This window comes from Pinus tabuliformis, chromosome X (assembly GCF_031772625.1).
Source record: "Pinus tabuliformis cultivar Carrire ecotype Pingquan chromosome X, CPIR1, whole genome shotgun sequence".
Lineage (NCBI taxonomy): Eukaryota > Viridiplantae > Streptophyta > Pinopsida > Pinales > Pinaceae > Pinus > Pinus tabuliformis.
Window position 1 is genome coordinate 1,038,582,459 of NC_142308.1, and position 20,660 is coordinate 1,038,603,118.

The window sequence follows — 20,660 nt, forward strand, 5'->3', positions numbered from 1 at the left end:
GGACGTCAACTTGGCCATGATCCCCGTTTGGTTCCAAATTAGGCTTGAACTGATTGGACTTGTCTTTTTGTCTGAATTCTTGCCACGCTTAAACCTCCGCAATTGAGCGTGTGGATCCCACACACAACTCGATAGTGCTCGGTGCTCACGCGGTCCACGCAATTGAGCGTGTGGATCCCACCGTCTACGCAGTTGAGTGTGTGGGACCCATTCACAAAGTGATAGCCCTCACGCGGTCCGTGCTCCATGGCATTGAGCGTGTGGGTTCCACACACACAGTGAGATTCCTGACTCCTCACCACGCACTCAAATGTAATGGTCTAGAGAGCGCCGTGGAACGCTTTGTTTTCTCTTTGCACCAGAATTCGTGCTGACCCCATGAATAAATATTGTCCTGACGCTGTTGATGGTCGGCCACTACACGCAAAAAGAGAAGAGAAGTGGGAACACCAATCTTTGGGTACATCAATTAGGGCAGAGCATCTCTCTGGGTTTTCCATTGCAATTTCTCTGCTACGCTCTGATCAACCTCCTCTGCAGTTTGGGTTTTTCATTATTTCTATCTGTATTTCCAAATTGGCAATGGCCTCCTCATCTTCCACCGCTGGCTGTGTCTCTTATCAAGTTTTCCTAAATCACCGCGGGCCTGACGTGAAGAAAACCTTTGTCAGCCATCTGTATCGTCGCCTTGTCTCACAGGGATTGAAAGTCTTTCTAGATCAGGAGGAAATGCAAAGGGGGGAGTATTTGACTTCTCAAATAGAAAGCGCTATTAGAACCGCCTCCGTCCATGTGGCGGTTTTCTCTCCTGGATATGCAGACTCTAATTGGTGTCTGAATGAACTCCTCCAAATGCTGGAATCGAGAAAGACGATTATCCCTGTATTTTACGGTATCAAGCCCTCTGAGCTTAGGTGGACGCAGAGCAATCATGGAAAGTATGCTGAAGCCCTACAATCACTGGCAAATAAGACGACTTATGATGATCAACCTCTCCAAAAGAAATTGCGATACGATTCCAGTACAATTGAGAGTTGGAGAAATGCTCTTGCTACCGTTTCACACATAAGCGGTTTGGAGCTGGAGTCCTGCAATGGGTGAGAACTCCACCTTATCTCTCGATTTCGCGGTATTGTATTGCTTTATGTTTGGATAGATATATGTAAAGAAATTTTTCTTAATAGCTTTATTATTTTTTGTTGTGAATAACCAGTGATGAAGGGGAGTTGCTGGATCTAGTAGTTGAAGAGGTTTTGAAGAGAGTGAAAAAGACACCTTTGCATGTAGCCAAATATCCAACGGGTCTAGATGAAAAGGTACAACATTTTGAAAATGAATTTTTATTGCAGCAACAAGGGCAGAGTGGAAAACCTCCCGTCCTGGGAATTATTGGGTTGGGTGGTCTAGGAAAAACAACCCTAGCAAAAGAACTCTTCAATCGAAAGAGTTCGCAGTACAACAGATCTTGTTTTCTCTCGGATGTAAGAGAAAACGCTGGTAAGGGCACTTTAATTTCATTGCAGAAAAAACTTCTCAAGAGTTTGACTGGATCAGATCCAGAAATAGACTGCATCGATCAAGGTATGGAGATGCTTAAACAAACTCTCTCCTCTTGTCATGCCTTAATAGTTGTAGACGATGTAGATCAAGTGGATCAGATTGATTCACTTTTGCCAGATCAAACTGCTATTCCGTCAGACAGTTTAATATTGATTACATCCATATTCTCACAAGCTCAGGAATTGAAAACTCATCCATTTATAAACTGACTGGGCTGAATGAACAACAGTCCCGAGAACTCTTCTGCTTCCATGCCTTCAAACAGCCTTACCCACTCTCACAATTTGAATCTTTTGTAAATAAGTTCTTAGATGCCTGCAAGGGACTGCCTCTCTCTTTGAAAGTGTTTGGGGCACTTCTATGTGGAAGAAAGAACGAATCTTACTGGGAAGACCAATTGGACAAACTTCAACGGATACTCCCCACAGAGATAAAGCAGAGACTGCTAATTAGTTACGAGGCACTGGATGTGGAGGAGCGGGAGATATTCCTAGATGTTGCATGTTTTTTCATTGGAGAAAAAAAGGATATGGCTGTCAAAATATGGGACGGGCGCAAGTGGAAAGGTTTTCAAAATTTGGAAGACAGGTGTTTAGTAGAAGCGGATAGTGAGAATGTGATACATATGCATGATCACCTTCGTGATCTGGGAAGAGATATCGCCAAGGCTCCGGGATTGGTGAGAGGGATAGACAAACTTGATGAATTGTTGCAGCAATCCTCTGTAAGTGCTAAATCTTTCAAATTTTTGTAAATTATTGAAATCAAAATCTGTGTACAATTTTTAATTCTCCATCTTTTCTCGTCATTCAACAGGTAATAAGCAAAGTGCGGGGAATTACAGATGTTATGCATGCAAATGGGGTTTCAGATATAACATTGCATCGAGGAATATTGCAACTTCCCTATAGCAAAGATGGTCTGGTGGAGCACATTTTGACAAGGGTGCACTTACCAGATCTCTTATGGCTTCGTTGGTACCACTGTCCTTACTCTTCTCTTCCTTCCTGGATTCCAGTGAAGAATTTGAGAGTTTTACAAGTGGACGCGGAGCAATGGACATCACTGTGGGAAGGCGAATGGCAGGTGCTTGGAAATTTTTTGAGTTAAAAGTTTGTATTGTTGATTTGCATTTAATATGGCAGCATGTGATTTTGAAAAAAAATGGAAGGGTTTGTGGATAGGAATCTTTAATATAGTTGAAACACCGAACATTTTGCAGGCACCTTTGCAGTTGCGGGATTTAGAGATTCAAGGCGACCTCTGTAATATTCCCAACTCTATAGGGCGGCTTCAGTACCTCGAACGGATTACCTCGCCTCCCTTCAGTACTTCAGGACTTTATAATCGTAACACAATATCAAGATTGCCAGATGAATTTTGTCGTCTTCAGTCATTGAAGACCTTGGTGTTACCCAATTGCAAAAATATAAAGTCACTCCCAGATTCCTTTGGTGATCTAAGAAACCTCCAAAGCATCGACCTCTCATTCTGGTCCAATTTGGAGAAGCTGCCAGAAACCTTTGGGAATTTAATTAAGCTTAAATATCTTGACTTGAGCTATTGCTCAAAGTTAACCATGTCAAGCGAAACACTGGGAAATATAAGCACGTTTGAGCGCATAAATCTGCAAGACTGTGCGAAGATTGAAGTATTGCCTTTCAAAGTAGCACACCAAAGGTCGCTGGAACGATTATACTTGTCAGGGACAAATATAAAAGAATTGCCAGATGCAATTGGAGAGCTAAGCAATTTGGAAATTCTGTATGTAGGAAGCCCTTTGCTGGACACGCTGCCTCCTTCGCTCAGTGACTTGAGGAACTTGAAGACATTGTGGCTGAATGGTTGCGAGGAATTAAAATGTTTTCCGGCTTCTGTTGGACTGTTGACTCAGTTGACTGAGTTGACAGTTTGGGGATGCCCCATAAGCGAATTGCCCCCCTCTCTCGGTGACTTGAGGAACTTGAAGACATTAGAGCTAAGTGATTGCAAGGAATTGAAATGTTTGCCGGCTTCTGTTGGACTGTTGACTCAGTTGACTGAGTTGACAGTTTGGGGATGCCCCATAAGCGAATTGCCCCCCTCTCTCGGTGACTTGAGGTCCTTGGAGGCGTTGACCTTAAGTCATTGTGTGAAGCTAAAGAACATAAGAGGGTTGGCGCAGTGCACAAAGCTTCGCAGAATTTGGCTTGATGCGTGCATCGAGTTAGAGGACTTGGAAGGTGTTGAACATTGTACGTCTTTACGTAGTCTCTCTGTCAGCAGTTGTCCCAAGCTCCAGTTGGGTGGGGGAGTAATGGAGCAGCTGCAGCAACGATTGAAAGGGGAACTCTCTTTCGTATTATGAAAGGGGGATTCTTGTTTCGCATTGAATAGCAATGTGAAAAAACAGTTTTGCAATGAAATGATTACCATCAGTCTTCCAAGAGTGGCCATTAGTGATAATGAGCAGCTACATGTGTATATTTTATGGCCTTCCAAGATTTGCACTAATTAACTAAATGCGTTCGCCAATGATTGATTATTCGGATGTTCTTTCGTTAGCAGTGCAGTGGAATACATACTGTTAGCTGTCGGAATCGGATTACAACGCGTTGATTATTATCGTTAGTTATCAATTTTATTTTTTAATGTTTTGAGATTCATATATAATAAACAGTGGCCTTGTGTATATCGTTATTTATTAAAATTTTCAACGGGTTAGTGATGGAAAGATAATAAATAGTGTTATTGGAGTCTGATTTAAAATGTTTTTGTTTGATTAAAAGTTTGTAATTTTTAGATATAAAAAAAATATCTTAATTTTTTAAGATTTAAAAGTATGAAATTTTTTCCTTTTATTAGTTATTCATTTTACATGGTATGATTTTTTCTAAATATAAAATTGAAGTTTCATCACTGAAAATTAAGATTCTAATAATTAGATTTTCAAAAATAATGAAATGTTGGTAGTTAAAAATTTGGACAATTGAAGAAAACATTAAATCATTTAAATGAAAAACATTAAACTATTTAACTACAAAAAATTGGAATATTTTTATTTCTACTCATATTGATAAATAAATTTCAGAATAAATATTAACCAGATCTACATAGTAGCTAGTATTTGCTGCTTAGCTTAAATATAACTTAATTAAACTAAAAACAATAAAACATAAATATTTCATCACAAAAGTAAAGCAACTAATAAAATAATGTATTGGTGAATGCCATGATTAATTAATATTGTTTATATTAATGTATATACACTTAAATATATATATATATATATATATATGTGTGTGTGTGTGTGTGTGTGTGTGTGTGTGTGTGTGTGTGTATCAAAAATGTGTTTTTAATATAATAATAAGAAAAAAAATAAAATTCATGAAAATGGAAATAATACAAAAAGGAAAATTAAAATTAAAATGTGAAAGTTGAATAAAAATAAATAAAACAAAAAACAAAAAATTAGTAACTAATAGAAATGGAAGTTACTAAATAACTCATAATATGACCTCAACCAATCACTTTACAAATAAATAAATTTAAACAATAATAAAAAATAACAAAAATTGAATTCCTAATGTTAAACTATGGATAAGCAACATAATTTTTTGGTAAAAAACAAACTAATGCATAGTATAATTTTATTATATTAATAGATTAGTTAAATAGAAAATTGAACAACATGGAACATTTTATCACTCACCTAAATTTCCAATATACAAACATACCAAATCAACTGCTCAAATGTTATGGTGTGGAAAATGAAATAAAATTATTATTTTGTATTATAAAAAATATATTAAATGTCAGCTTTGAAGCTACTTCTCTGTTGGCTCATTCAAAGGAACATCTTCACAATTCAGATCTTTGGAGACTCACTTAATGTTATCAATTGGGTTAATGGGGAAAGTACATGCAAAAATCAAATTCTGAAACCATTGCTGGAAGAAATGCAGGTTTTAAAAACATCCTTTAACAGTTTCTCTTTATGTCATATTTACAGGGACAACAACAATTCAGCGGACAAACTTTCTAAGGAAGGTTTGCAGCAGAATCTGGGCAGCTGGAAAATTGTAGAAGAAAACCAGGGACAGACTCATATATCGGATCAGCCGCCTCATACATGTTTTCAGTGACAACTTTACTACATATTTATTTTTTGTCATACTTTTTTCACAGACTTTATTATGAAATTTTGGTACAAAAACTGCATGTTTGGACACCTCAGAACATATCTTTTTTTGTAAGGGTTGTTTTCCTCGTCTGAGGAGACCCGCTTTTATGATGTTTTTGCTGCCCTCTTTTTGAAAGGGATATTATGGTTCATGACCGGACAGTCTAAAGCAGCGGGTTTATATTGTTTTCAGCTGCTTTTTCTTGAGAACAGATGGTCCTTTTTGAAAGTAGGATGTTTTTTGATTGCAAAAGCAGTGATATAGCAGCGATATAGCAGCAACAAAAATGCTCAAGCATATGCAATGTAACTTTTTATTACTTCAATAAAAAGTTCGCTTTTTCTTCGAATATATATATATATATATATATATATATATATATATATATATATATATATATATAGATTTATTTATTTATTTACTAATGAATTTATATCAATAAAATTTAAAATTTTATGTTTTCTTTTTTATAATGAAATACACATTCTATATAATCTTGGAAGCATTTTTCTTCATTAAAATTTTTTGGAATACTAATTTATGAGGGATATTTAGTAAAGTCCAATAATATTTACAAAGGTAACTATTTTAAAGATTTACATGCCATCTCATATTTATGATTCAAATCACTTATATATATATATATATATATATATATATATAGTTGATGTATAAATTAAATAGATGAAAAATAAATCGCATATTATTGTTAGAGTTGTAAAAAAAATATTAATAATTAAAGTTAGAAGAGAAAACTGACTTGTTGCAATATCTTTTTTTCTAATTCCCTAAATTTTGCATTGTAATTAAAATGTGGTAATGTTGGAGAGCCAACATGAATATATTTCCAAACTATTTGATGTAAGCATTTTGTTGATTTAATTATAAATTATTGAAGATAAATACGAGGACATGCATATATGGATCCTAATTACTAGAAGGATAACTTTAGGAAACCTGTGAGGGAGATTGTGAAGTTTTCTAGCCTTCCCTAAATTTAATGTTCATACCCCTTTCCCTATGTAGTTATGAGGAATGGGGATTGAGGTACAAGAGTCACCTAAACCTAGGTTGTGTACCTCACAATAACCAGGTTGACTTTACGTCTCGAAATGGAAACCATAGAACCACTGCGTGATGAAAAACACTTATGGCGAAGAATGGGAGAGGAGAGATTTTTTCTTGGAAGCCAAAGAGTATTGGTAGCGATAGAGAGAGAGAGAGACCCAAATTGGTTGTGTGATCTAAACCATTGAAAACATTGTGAACCTATAACCTATATTTTGGAAAACTTTAATGCAAAATATAGGTGTGTTTGGTGATAACTAAAAAAACCATTGAGAGAATTCCTCTACCTGAGTTAGGATGTAGAGGAGAACTTTGTTATTTGTTTGTTTTGTGCATATGAACCACATGGAAAAGGATGATCACTGAGGGATCATAGGAACTAGTGAAGGGGCCTCCCTTTGCGTTGTGCATGCCTCAATCACCATACTTGTCATGTATTGAGCACTGACTTGAGGCTCGAGATGTGACATCCTTATTTCCCAACCATTGAAGGAGATTAACCTTCAATCTCTACCCTAAATTTCCCCTTTGGTGTAACACCCTAAGTGGAGTGTCCTCTAGACATCAGAACTAGCTCAGGGATGGCTAGCTACAAGAGATTTGCATTGTTGTTGTGCCTACAATAGGGTGGAGAGTGGAACTCCCTTATTTAGTTTCTAGCCATATTAAGAATAATAGATAAATGTATTTATATCCTACAAATGAATTGTAAATGTTGTTCAATACTTTGTGTTTATATATGATGCTCAATTCACTGTGTATGTGTGCATTTGTAGGACGAAAACAATGGTATTGTCATATTGAATATGCATTATTAGTGTGATGAATATATAACATGGATTTCCTAACTATTGAATTTCATTTATTTATGAATATGAATGTTGTGTGAAATGGGAACTTTTCCTCCATGTTAAATGTGAATATTATGTGATGAACATCAAATGAATTAGAGTTTAGACTTGGTTTTGATGACTATGGAATGTTTATATTCTTGCTAGTAATCAATTGTGAATATGTGTGATGTGTGGTGTGTCATCCAACTGAAAGGAATGATAGGTTGTGGTCCTATTTATTGCGAAGTTTTGGGTTAAAAATCCCTATTCTTCATGATTTTGAACCAATTCCTAGTGAGTCTGAATCAATTTGTATCAATGGGACTAGGCTCTTGTTGATGTCTCTTCTTAATAGGGGAAAGAGTTAACCACCTAGAGCTTATTTTTCAGGTTTCCTTTGAAGTTTTATAGAAGTGGTACTCCTCTTTTCACACACTTAGATATTCAAATAACTCAAATATCAAAATGTAAACATTTAGCACATGCATCTGCGAGTGGACTAGGTTATTTGAAAATAAAAATAAAACAACGATAACATAAATAGATTTATTTTCAAGATTCATTCCATTGCATTCATCCATTCACATATCATGAGGGGACACATTTTGGAGCGAATTCAATAGAAAAATAAAGAGATCATGGTCAAGATATTCAAAGAGCTATAAAATGCTTTCATGCATTTAAATTCATAAGGGAATATGAAGAGATTCACAAGATTCCTATTATTTATTAGGAAGTATTAGAACCAAAAATAAGATTCTATCTTGAAAACAATTTGTTGTGAGAGTCAAAAAATAAGTTTACATAATTTTAAGTTCTAAATAAGTTAAGTGCTTAAATCACTTTATAAAATCTTGATACCTAATTAAAATTTAAAATGTTCTTCCCTAAGGGACTAAGGTTGGGCTCCCATAGACCAATTAACATAAGGGTATCTAGAATAAGGAGATATGTTACAATAAAGGATTGGATTTAAAACATATAAGACATTTCATAAAGCTGGATCATCAAAGATAGGGAAGAAACTGGGGAATTCATTCAAAATTGAATAAAGAACACTCACAAAACTGCAAAAGGATGATGACTAGAATGAACTGATCATCTTCCTATAGTTGTTGTAGAAGCATGTATTTATGTGGTCTTCAGAAGATCATTAATTTAACTACTCATGCACTTACTCAATATTAACAATTTTGTTAAGAGGCCTTTTAAACCACTCTTCAATGTAATCCTTCATTAGAGGGACTATTATATATTGTTAAAATCTTAATCAACCACATTTTTTCTGTGATGGTTATACATTACCTTTCGTCATATGTGTAACAACCCTAGGTTAAAGTTTCATGTAATAAAGGATAAGAAAGGCAAAAATAATAAGACCAAGGTCATGGAACACATATTCCAAGCTAAATGTTGGGAAAACACTATAGTGGGCATCACTTGTGATTCAATAATGGCTATGGAAATTTTCAAAGGTATTGGCAAAGGTAAAGAGACAATAATTGACATTTAATTATGAGAAACAAGGAATATAGGAGAAAATGAAGGTGAAGAGACACAAATTTTCATGCAAGGAAATTAGAGGAAAACGAAGAAAAAGAGAGGCATCAATGATAAAAATGGATCAAAGAAATAATTCACAACTTTTATCAGTTTAGCTTTTGGCTCTCATACATTCTAGCACACTCAGAGAATTCTTGGAGCATTCCAACATTCACTTGGATTTGGAGAAGGAAAAGCAAAGGAAAAGTAAAGGAAAAAAGAGGGAAAAAGGGAGCGCAAGGAGAAGGTTGGATCAGAAGCTTCAAGAGGATGATTTTGTAGGTAACAGGTTGCATGTGTGATTTCCTTGCTGGGATGTGAATACATGGTACATGCATTTGTTCATTTTTTTCATTGGCATGGGGTTTTCTTGGTTTGACAGTGGTTTCAACCTTGCCTTGTCATTTCTTGGATAGTCATGGTGTGATTGAATTCATTCTTGGTTGAGATTTGTATTATCGGACAGTTTCAGAATCGGGTGAGGTGGTCTCAGGAAAATCCCAATCGTTGGGGGTGGAGATGGTTTTCTACGGGAAGCCCTTGACACGCGGGTGGAGAGGAAAATTCCTCAAGGAATGGTGAAGAAATTCTAAGGCACCCAAGCTTGGTTTGGTTTTGTGATCTTGGGACTAGTTTAGGTGAGATCACAATAGCTTGAGGGTGGAGGTGGTTAGCCTCTGGATTCACTGTTTGATTATGCCTTGGTTTATACCATGATATCCCACATTCATGTTTGGAATATGGCACAAGGGTGATTGGCTGAAAGAAAGCTTTAGTTCAACCCAATCTATGGTCGAGTGGTACGTGGAGTCCCTGACTTGGTTGAATTTTGCATAGTTTAATATGAGCTATTTTCCTAATGTGATTAATGAGCACATGTACTTATTATTATGTTGATTTAATGGTTGATTTGTCATGGTTTATATTATGGTTATAAGAATGGTTCTATGATGTGCTCTAGCTATGGCTCTTGTTCAAGATTTGATAAGTATTTGAATGGTTGATGAATGCATGGCTAACAAGTGGTGTTGCAGCTAGCTTGAGAGGGAATTGAGCCTTCTTGGTGATTCTAAGATGAATTTCAAAAGTTTATGATCAAATATGCATTCATGACCTATAGCTTTTATATTTACCATATGTTTGATGAAATTTCTATCATGCACTAGGCATGTTCTGGTCAATATCTTGTTCAAGTTTTGAATGGTTAGTCTTGTTATCACCTTATTTATGTTTATGGAAAGTTACATGCAATTATGGGCAATGGTCTAGAGGCTTTACTAGAAAAGTAGCATAGATCTCACCACTGCATGCACAAAATAAGGTATTTTGGATCATAACCGCTGGTAGACAGGCTTGTGGGTGCGGTTGGGCCCTCATGACCACATGAATGAGGTGTCAAGAGTGTGTTTATGGAGTTAGATCAGTGAAAAAGAGTTACATTAGATAAATTTCGAGGTCTCAAATGGGCCTCTCATGAAATATTATAAAATAATAGCGGAAATAATAAAATAACATTAGATTACATCATCAAATTTTAGAGGAAAAAGAAAAAAAAAACTACTTTTTCAACTTATCTCCCTACAATTTTACTCAAATTTCAAGGGTGAGCACTCATAGGATGAAAATTTTTATTCTTCATCCAAGGAGTACACATATTTCATACTTTTGATGGACACTGCTATAGCAAAAATGAGAAATACATGAAAAAATATGATCGCAATCACAATTTTCATGTATTTGTCATTTCTTATGTAGCAACGTCCATCAAAGGTATGCAACATGGGCACTCTTTGTATGAGGAACTAATTTTTTCATGCAACGAGTACTCCTACTCAAAATTTGAGTAAACCCATATGGAGATAAGTTGAAAATATAGGTTGAATTTTTTTTTAATCTTTTTACTTTTTTACTCCAAAAATGGTGAATCATCCCCCATGGCTGACATCATCATATTGAATCCTATTGGTTCTTATAAATTTTATTTTGGTTGTACATTTTTTTAGGTCCATTTTAGACCTCAACATTTCTTTAATGCAACTGAGGGATTGATCACCTGGGGTGGTTCTCAGGCCCCTGAGTGATCTGTAGTCCCTGAGGGATGGTAGTAAGCTTTCAGTTTGTGCGCCCCACTTCCATAACTAGAACTTGGAGGTCAAGTCATGTCATAGTAACACTCAACTCATGTTTACCCTAGAGAGCTTGTGAAAGTGGGTAGATGTGGGGTGGGGGCTTACATGTTGGTATTAGAGCTTCCAGGTTCAAACACTTGGAATGGATGGGCTAAATACATATTGTTATGCATGCATAATGAGGGATATGGTTATCATGCATGTGATAATTATTGCATTTTTGTTATCATGCATGGTGTTGATATGATGTCATTGCATATATATATATATATATATATATATATATATAACATGCTAATATGGACTGATTTGTGCATATGTGATAGCCTCCCCTGAACTTCATTGAGGTATGATTTTGATTATGGTATCTATTTGGTTTAGCTAACATGACATGTTTTCAGGAAATAGAAGGCCAACTATGAAGAGCGGGATGGTAAACTATAGTTCACATTACTCTTCTTTTAGGCCTAATGTGAATTCTATGGAATGGGAAAAGTCAGTTGAGCAACAAGGAGAAGAGTATTCTCCTAATCTAGTAGATACAATGAGGAGTCGAAGGGAAGAGATTATAAGTTACAAGGAAAATAATACTAGGTTGATTGAGGCACAAGAAAGGCTTTCCATAGCTCAGGAATTACAGGCAGAGGTTAATGCAGTGATTCTATAGATCCTTTTAGAGTTGCAGAAGCAAGGACAGATGGGGGTCAGACATGGAGATAGGAAGGAGGAAGAGACTAATGGGGAAGATGATAGCAAGTCTCATAGAGGACACAAGTTGGATAGGGAGGATACAATGAAGAGTGGAAGATTCTTAGATACACCTGACAGGAGGACTGGTATGTATGGATTTTATTCTAGTTCTTCTTCTAGGAGAAATCATCATCATCACCATCAACACCATAGGAGGAGTGAGTACTTACCAGAGGAGTTCAAGAAATTCAAGCCTCCTACTTTTGATGGAGAGATGAAGATATCATAAGATGTATTAACATGGTTTATTGGGATGAATAAGTTCTTCAGATTACATGACTATTCATATAATATGAAAGCCAAGATAGATACCTTCAGTCTCAAAGGGAAAGTAATTATTCGATGGGAGGATGTGAATAATATCATAAGCATCAGAGAATAGGAGTTTATTTGGGATGAGTTTGAGAGAATTTTCAAGGAGAAATACTTGTCTAAAAGATACTATGATGACATGGCTAAGGCTTTCTATGAGCTGAAGATGGTTTCTATTATAGATGATGAGTACACAAGTAGATTCCTAGAGTTGTTGAGGTATGTGCCTTATCTTAAGGACGAGAAGGCAAATATTCAAAGGTCCATTAGTGGTTTTCCAGTAGTATTCAGAGACCAGATTGATTTTGATGAGCCTCAGTCATTGGAGGAATCCATCTGGAAATTGAAGAATTTCTATAAGAAGTCAAAGTGTAAGCCTAGGAAAAAGCATGACTGGAAAGGAAATGAGAAGGCTAAGGGAAAATGGCATACCTTATGCATTAAGACAATGGATAATGAGAATGTGATACATATGCATTAAGACAAAGTGATACCTTCATGATATGGGAAGAGATATTGCCAAGGCTCCGGGATTAGTGTGTGGGATAAACAACCTCAATGACTTGTTATAGCCATCCCTTGTAAGTGCTAAATCATTCAAATCTGTATAAATTATTGAAATCAAAATCTGTGTATAATTTTTAATTCTTCATAATTTCTTGTGATTGAACAGGTAATAACTGAAGTGTGGGGAATTAGGATGGTTGAAACCGATAGAAATGATGATAAGCATGAAAATGGGTTGTTAGAAATATCATGGCATCGAGGAATATTGTAAGTTCCCGATAGCGAATATGGTCTCTTGGAGTGCATTTTGACAAGGGAGCACTTACCAAATATCGCATGGCTTCGTTGGTACAACTGTCCTTACTCTTATCTTCCTTCTTGGATTCCAATGAAGAACTTGAGGGATTTAGAAGTAAGTGGGGAAGAATGGACATCACTATGGGAAGGCGAATGTGAGGTGCTTAGAAATTTATTGAGTTAAAACTTTCTATTGTTAATTTGCATTTAATATGGCACCATATGATTTTGAAAAAAATTTGGTAGGGTTTGTGGATAGGAATCTTTCTTATAGTTGAAACACAAAATATTTTGTAGGAAACTTTTCAATTGTGGGATTTAGAGATTTTTGCGACCTCTGTAATATTCCCAACCCTATAGGGCAACTCAATACCTCGAATGGATTTTTGCGTACAACCTCCTACACACAATATTAATATTTCCAGACAAATTTTTTCATCTTCATTCATTGAAGACCTTGGTGTTAGGTCGTTGCGTGAATATGAAGTCACTCCCATATTCAATACCTCAAACGGATTTCTACGTACAACCTCCTACACACAATATTAAGATCTCTAGATGAATTTTGTCATATTTTGTCATTGAAGACCTTGGTGTTATTATGTTGTGTAAATATGAAGTCACTCCCATATTCCTTTGATGTCTCATACTGCTCCCATTTGGGGAGGCTGCCAAAAACCTTTGGGAATTTAATTAAACTTAAATATCTTGACTTGAGTGAATGTCCACACTTAACCATGTCAAGCGAAACAATCATAAATATAAGCATGCTTGAGCATATAAATTTGACAAAGTGTGGGGAGATTGAAATATTTCCTTTGAGTGTGGGGAGATTGAAATATTCACTCCTCCCTCTCTCGGTGACTTGAGGAACTTGAAGACACTCTACCTAAATAATTGTCGGGAATATAATGTTTGTTCCATTTTGTTGGACTATTGACTTAGTTAACTGAGTTGAGCATATTTAGATGTCCCATAAGCGAACTCCCCCACTCACTCCGTGACTTTAGGAACTTGAAGACATTGTGGTTTTATGGTGAATGTGAGTTAGAAGAGCTTCTAGGGGTTCAAAATTTGAGGTCTTTGGAGAAGTTGAAGTTACATAGATGTTTGAAGCTGAAGAACATAAGAGGGTTGATGCAGTGCACAAAGCTTCACATCCTTAGTCTTTTTGAGTGCTCTGTGTTAGAGGACTTGGAAGGTGGGGAATATTGTACGTCTATTCATAATATCATTTTTGAATCATGTCCCAAGCTCCAGTGGGGGAATAATGGAGCCACTGCAATAACGTTTGAAATGGGGACTCAGTTTATATTTAAAGACAAAATCGTATTATGAATATAACAACCCTAGTTAAAAAGCCATGCAATAAAGTTAATAAAGAAAAAAGAAAATACCAAGGTCATGGGACACATATTCAAAGATGAATGTTGGGGAAAAACATAGTAATGGGGATAAATTATGATTAATAAATGGCTATGGAAATTTTCAAAGGAAATGGCAAAGGCAAAGTGGCATTAATTGACATTTTATTTATGAAATAATGGAAAATATGAGAAAATGAAGGTCAAAGGTCACATGTTTCATGTGAGGAGGAAATTGAATGAAAAGTAGAGAAAATGAAGAAAATAGAGGCCTCAATGATAAAAAGGCTTCTGAGGATCAATTCACAGCTTTTGTCAGTACAAGCTTTTGATAGTTCTATGGTGGAGCTCTCTATTTTATTCTATCTCTCTCATACTCTTGCACACTTAGAGTTTTCTTGGAGCACTCTTGGAGCATTGTGACATACCTTGGATTTGGAACAAGAAGGAAAAGGAAGAGCAAGAAAATGAAAGAGGAAAGTGGGATTAGTAGCTACAACGAGTTTTCTTTGCAGGTACTGAGTTGTAGGGATGATTTCCTTGCTAGTTTTGCAATGCATGGTGTATGCATGTGGTTATTTGGTTATGATTTGTCATTGGCATGGAGGATTTCTTGGATGGACAATGGTTTTACCTAGCCTTTCCATTTCTTAGATACCCATGGTGTTGGGGGTTTTCCCTTTTGTTTCTGATTGGTGCTCATGTTCCTTATGGATGTGGGTTGAGTTATTAGTTCCTGGAGCCTTGGTTGGAAAAACACTCTAGAAGCCCTATAACAACATGGGTTGAGTTACTAGTCCTGGAAGCCTTGGTTGGAAAAATGCTTTGGATCCCTTAGTGTGTTGAGTTACTAGTCCTAGAGCCTTTGTTGGAAAAATGCTCTGGAGTTCTATGGTAGTTGTAGGTTGAGTTACTAGTCTTGGAGTCGAGTTGGAACAAATGTTCTGGAACCTTGGACTACTTAGGTAGAGACCGATATGGTGATGGTTAGTGATGTCTAACCGTGAGTTGGAACCAATGGTTGAGGTTTGATGTGGTTTTTCCTATGGAAGCCTTGATTTGGTTTTGATTGAATTATTCCAGGAGATCCCACATTCATTCTTGGAATATGGCATGGGGGTGATTGACTGAAAGAGAGATTTGGTTTAACACAATTTATGGTTGGGTGGTATGTGGAAGTCCCTGATTTGGTTAGCCTTTGCATATGTTAATAAGATCTCCTTTCCCTTGTATTTCATGAGAAAATGTATTTGTTATCATGTGGCTTTGATGGTTGTTCTATCATTGTTATGATTTTGGTTATATGTTGGTTATAAGCATGGTTTTATGAAAAACTTGAGTTATGAATCTCATAATGTTTTGGTTAATAAATGAAATATTAATGAATGTATGACCTAATAGATGATAATGCAGCCATTGTGAGAGGGCATCAGACCTTCTTGATGATTCTAGATATGTATGAGACCCCTATGTTCAGATGTGTAATTCTGACCTGCACATTTCTTATTCATGATGTGTTTGACGAAATGTTTGTCATGGTTAGGATGGGTCAGGTTAAGTCCTTAACGGAGTTTTGAGTTAAACTCTTTATCTCTATGTTATTTATCATTTTTAATAGGTTCATCAAGTTCTAGGTAGAGGTTTGGATCCTAGCCCTGAAAAATTGGCTTAGATCTCGGGGTCGTTGGCACATAACTGAGTGAAAAAGTCCACATTCGCTAGGATGCAAGCTTATGGGAGTGACTGAAGGGTATCAACTGCTAACTTTCCTTGTTAAGGGAGCTACTGAGAGCCCAGGTCAGTGAAAAACTAATATAACTCAGAGTTTGGGCACCTGGAGTGGTTGGTTAGCTCCTTGGGGTCCTGTACCTCCTGAGGAAGGTCAATTTGGTTTTATTATGTCGATTCCACTTCCTTAACTGTACCTAGGAGGTTGAGTCATATAATAGTAACTTTTCATCACACATTTACCCCGGTAGACTGGTAAGCTTGGGTAAGTGTGGAATGAGGGTGTTACAGAGTGGTATTAGAGCATGGTTCAACCCTTGGACTAGATGGGCAGACTGTGTTTGTCATGCATGCATGAAGGTTGTACATGTGCTTGTTATATATGCATGGTGGTAGTCATTGTTATAATTTTGTTGTCATGTAGAAGTTGATGAAGTTGTTGTTGGGATGTGTTTGTCATGAATGCATGTCACATTGTATATGTATTTGTTATGCATGTCAGTGTCTATATGTAGTTATACATGTATTGTATGGGCATGGTTGTCATGCATGTGGTCATGGTATATAGTTGGTGTTTTCATGCATGATGTTGGCATGTTGATATGATTATATATCTATACATGTATCATGTTAATATGGATTGATCTTGTAGATGAGATATCTTCCCCTAAACTTCACTAAGGTACGTTTGATTATGTTTATGTTTGGTTTATCTGACATAGTATGTTTGCAGGAAGAACATCTAAGATGACAAGAAAAATGGGGGACTATATTTCACATAACTCTCCCTACAAATCATATGAGAAACATGGTGATGAGTACTCCCCTCACATAGCAGACACTTTGAGAAGTTTGAAGGCAAAGATAAGAAGTTGTAAAGTAAATAATGACAGAATAATTCAGTCACAAGAGAGACTTGCTAGGGAACAAGAGAAACATGTAGAGGTTAATGTAATTATCCTTCAGAGTTTGTCAGACTTGTAGAGAAAGGGACTGCTTAGGATCATTCATGGACAGGGCGACATGAATAATGGAGCATATGGTAGTAGATCACATGGTGGGAATGTTAGCACTATGTAATTTTCCTAGACTGAGGAGGAAACTTATAGAGGTAACCAAAAACCACTTGCAGAATTTGAAACTAGCCTTTATGTTGAAAAGTGTGCAACAAGAAATGCTTGTTGAGAATGAAACAAGATGATGGAGCTTAGTGGAAAGGAGTTGCCTTCACTAAGTGGGCCCGCAGGCAAATTATGGCACAAAGTCTATTTTTAGACTGCTAGTCAAAAATAGAAAAGTCAAATATTATTGTCTCATAATAATATTTAGACTATAAACTTTATCTTATTCTCTTGGAGCACTTCAGTTTGAGCTACAGATGTGGCACATGCAGTTGTCAGAAGGAAATATGATTTTCTTATGAGTTCTGTGGAGTTGGATGTGGAGTTGATGGAGTTGTGTTCAGTTTGACTTTGTTAAACTAGTTGTAATTAGTCTAATTGGCCAATAGACTAAGTGATGAGTTGTGTGAATTAGTTATTAATTAATTCACTAATTATTAACTCATAATGCAACTGAAGAATACATCAGTTAACTCAGTGCATGTACAGTTCAGTGGAGACAGGTGTTAGAGGTTGAGATTGCTATCAGTTGTGACTATAGTTGTGCATGAGACTTTGCACAAGCAATGTATTGAGTATGCCCATGAGAATGCCTAGTAATATAGCTTGTGCTCACGTGATTTCCAGTGTGAGTGATTTTCCAAGGTAAATAGAACTTGGAACGAGTTTGGATTCATTCATTCTCTTGCAGGATTGTGCAGTGGAGGCAGGCAAGCAGCGGGGGAGATTTGGAGATCAGATCTGAGCTGTATTGTGTGTAACAGGTGGAGATAGTACTAAGTACTTGTGAGGAGTATTGTACTATGTAATGTTACATGTTCTCAATCATAATAATATACAGATAGTGTGGGGTTTTCAGCTGTATGCTTTCCCCAGGTTACATACTGTGTTAATGTGCGCATGCGATTGATGTTTCATTGTTTTTTATGCTGCTAAATTGATGATCAACATAGAGGAGGTTATGTATTATACATGTATTCCGCAATAGTGTATAATCGGAATAATATATGTGAATATGTGTCATATTATTCAAAATTTCTACACTTTCCAATCCCAGAGAGGGCTTTCTCTCAATGGATTTCAATCAATAATAGTCTAGGGTTTTAGGCTAGGTATGAAGATCAAGGATTTGGTTTTAAAATTGTGGTTGCAGAATGAAGGAAGAGCCCATTGGGCATGGTGTCATAAGGGTTTTCAATAATCAATCACAGATAGACAGAGGAAAAATTCAATCAGGGCAAGGCAGGCAAGCTTTTGGGTCTTATAGAGTGATTGTGGTGTGACTAAGATGAATATGTTTAAGTTCAATTAAATATAGATCATACTAAGATGAATTCTATACTTAATATTAGAAAGAAAACATTGATATTGTTAACAAGCTAGAGCAGAGTACACTTAATAAATTTCGACATTTAATTTTCTTGTAACAATAAAGAGGGAAAAACATATGGAAACTGAGAAAAGAAACAATTTTACATAATAAAACACATCACCAATTTCTTGACACAAGAATCTTGGAACAAAACTCTCTGTATTTTTGTAAATTGATCACTTTGAGTACAATCCACGACTCACATCAATGTACAACTCTTTTATTTATGCATAATCCAACCAATCATAAGTCTTATTACAAAATATTTATAGACTTCCTATTGAACTAACTTTGTATTCCAAAAAGGAATTGATTATAAAATAATATCTAACAATTCTTGAAAAAAATTATGAACAATAAACTAAAGATAAAATCAATCACTGGAAAACTGTAAGAAATTTGGAACTGCTGGAAAATCTTTAGCCTTCAAATCTGAAAATTGGTTGATTAATGTTGATCTTATGCCTTGGAATCTGGAATGGTTGAAGTTGTTTTCAAAAAACTTGCTAGTTTCCCTTTCAAACCTAATTAACTCTGCCACCTATATCAACTAGTTGTCCCTTTGATTTTTATTTCTGAGCCAAAAAATCTGAAAATAATTGCCTCCATGTTTATGTTTTGATCAATGAATTATTTTATTATGTAGTTAAACCCAACTTATGTGTTGACCTTTTTCCCATAGTATTTTCCTTCACCATCCTTTGAATACTTCATCATTGTCGCAAAATATTTGGGAAGAAAATAGTTTGATAAATATTTCCAAATATTTTGCTTTTACCTATAAATAAATCTCAATGATAAATAAAATCTCAAAATATTTCTTTAAATGATTTTATAATCCATCCTCCTGTTTTGAAATCCATGCCTTATTTTTAAATCCATGCCTTATTTTTAAATCCATGTCTTGTTTTTAAATCCATGTCTTGTTTTTAAATCCATGCCTTGCTTCCCTGAATTTATATATTGATGAATAAATGGGATTGATAAACATATTTTATACAAACCATCCACTGATTTCCTTCCCATGGATTTTAAAAACCATGTCTTATTTTTCCATGGTTGGTAAGTATCTTTTACTTTACCCCTTTACTCCTGTAAAATCCTCAAATAAGTATTTATCCAAATTTCATGCTCCGTGCATTTCTCCTCTTTATACCATAGCAAAAAACAATATTTATCTTCTCTGTAAAATTCCATTTTACCTCATTTTACTCAGCCTCCTCAAATTTCTCCTCTTTATACCATAGAAAAAAACAATATTTATCTTCTCTGTAAAATTCCATTTTACCTCATTTTACTTGGCCTCCTTTTACCTCAGTCTCATTTTACTCCCATTAATCAAATGGCACAAATGACCTTCCTACCATATACCACAATATTTAAATAATGGTTTTTTTTGGGGGGAGGGGGAGGGTAGGTAGTAAGTTGATCTTTACTATTTGTTACTCTAAGTTTTATTACATTATGATGTTAAATAATAAGTGACTAGGTCTAGAAGGCCAAGAAACATATATTTGGTTACCTAAATTATTGGTAATAAAAACTGTTAAATACATTAATTAAAAGAAACAGTTACAAAAGACAGTTACCCATCTTCCCTGAAGGGAGATTTAGATGGGGGAAAAAGAATCCAGGAGATAACCTAGAGCTGGGTGAAATAAACTAGTGGGAGAATTCTCAGGAACAGTCAGAATAAAGTACAGGATTTGAGGCGGAATAGGAGTCTAGAGGCCCAAGGTATCTGATTGTAACTAGAAATATTTAACTATGAACCAAAGAAAATGCTTGGGGGAGGGTCTGGACGTAATTTCTAGACTCATGGCTGGGAGGAGAGACTTTCCAGAAAGGATTGAATATTACATGTTGCTATTATTGAACAGATAAGTATCATAGAAAGTTTCATTAAAAATTAGT

At 35.7% G+C, this 20,660-nt stretch overlaps 2 protein-coding genes across 2 annotated transcripts; both read left to right on the forward strand.

Annotated features, from left to right (window-relative positions):
* The first annotated feature begins 348 nt into the window (after window positions 1–348).
* On the forward strand, window positions 349–1,915 carry LOC149143320 (disease resistance protein Roq1-like). Its single transcript, XM_089448034.1, has 2 exons — window positions 349–1,097; window positions 1,214–1,915. The coding sequence occupies exons 1-2, from the start codon at window positions 379–381 to the stop codon at window positions 1,767–1,769; spliced, it is 1,275 nt and encodes a 424-aa protein (XP_089304160.1). The 5' UTR covers window positions 349–378; the 3' UTR covers window positions 1,770–1,915.
* On the forward strand, window positions 1,765–4,074 carry LOC149143321 (uncharacterized). Its single transcript, XM_089448033.1, has 3 exons — window positions 1,765–2,284; window positions 2,377–2,646; window positions 2,783–4,074. Exons 1-3 carry the CDS (start codon window positions 2,090–2,092, stop codon window positions 3,905–3,907), a joined length of 1,590 nt encoding a protein of 529 aa, XP_089304159.1. The 5' UTR covers window positions 1,765–2,089; the 3' UTR covers window positions 3,908–4,074.
* The last annotated feature ends 16,586 nt before the right edge of the window (window positions 4,075–20,660 follow it).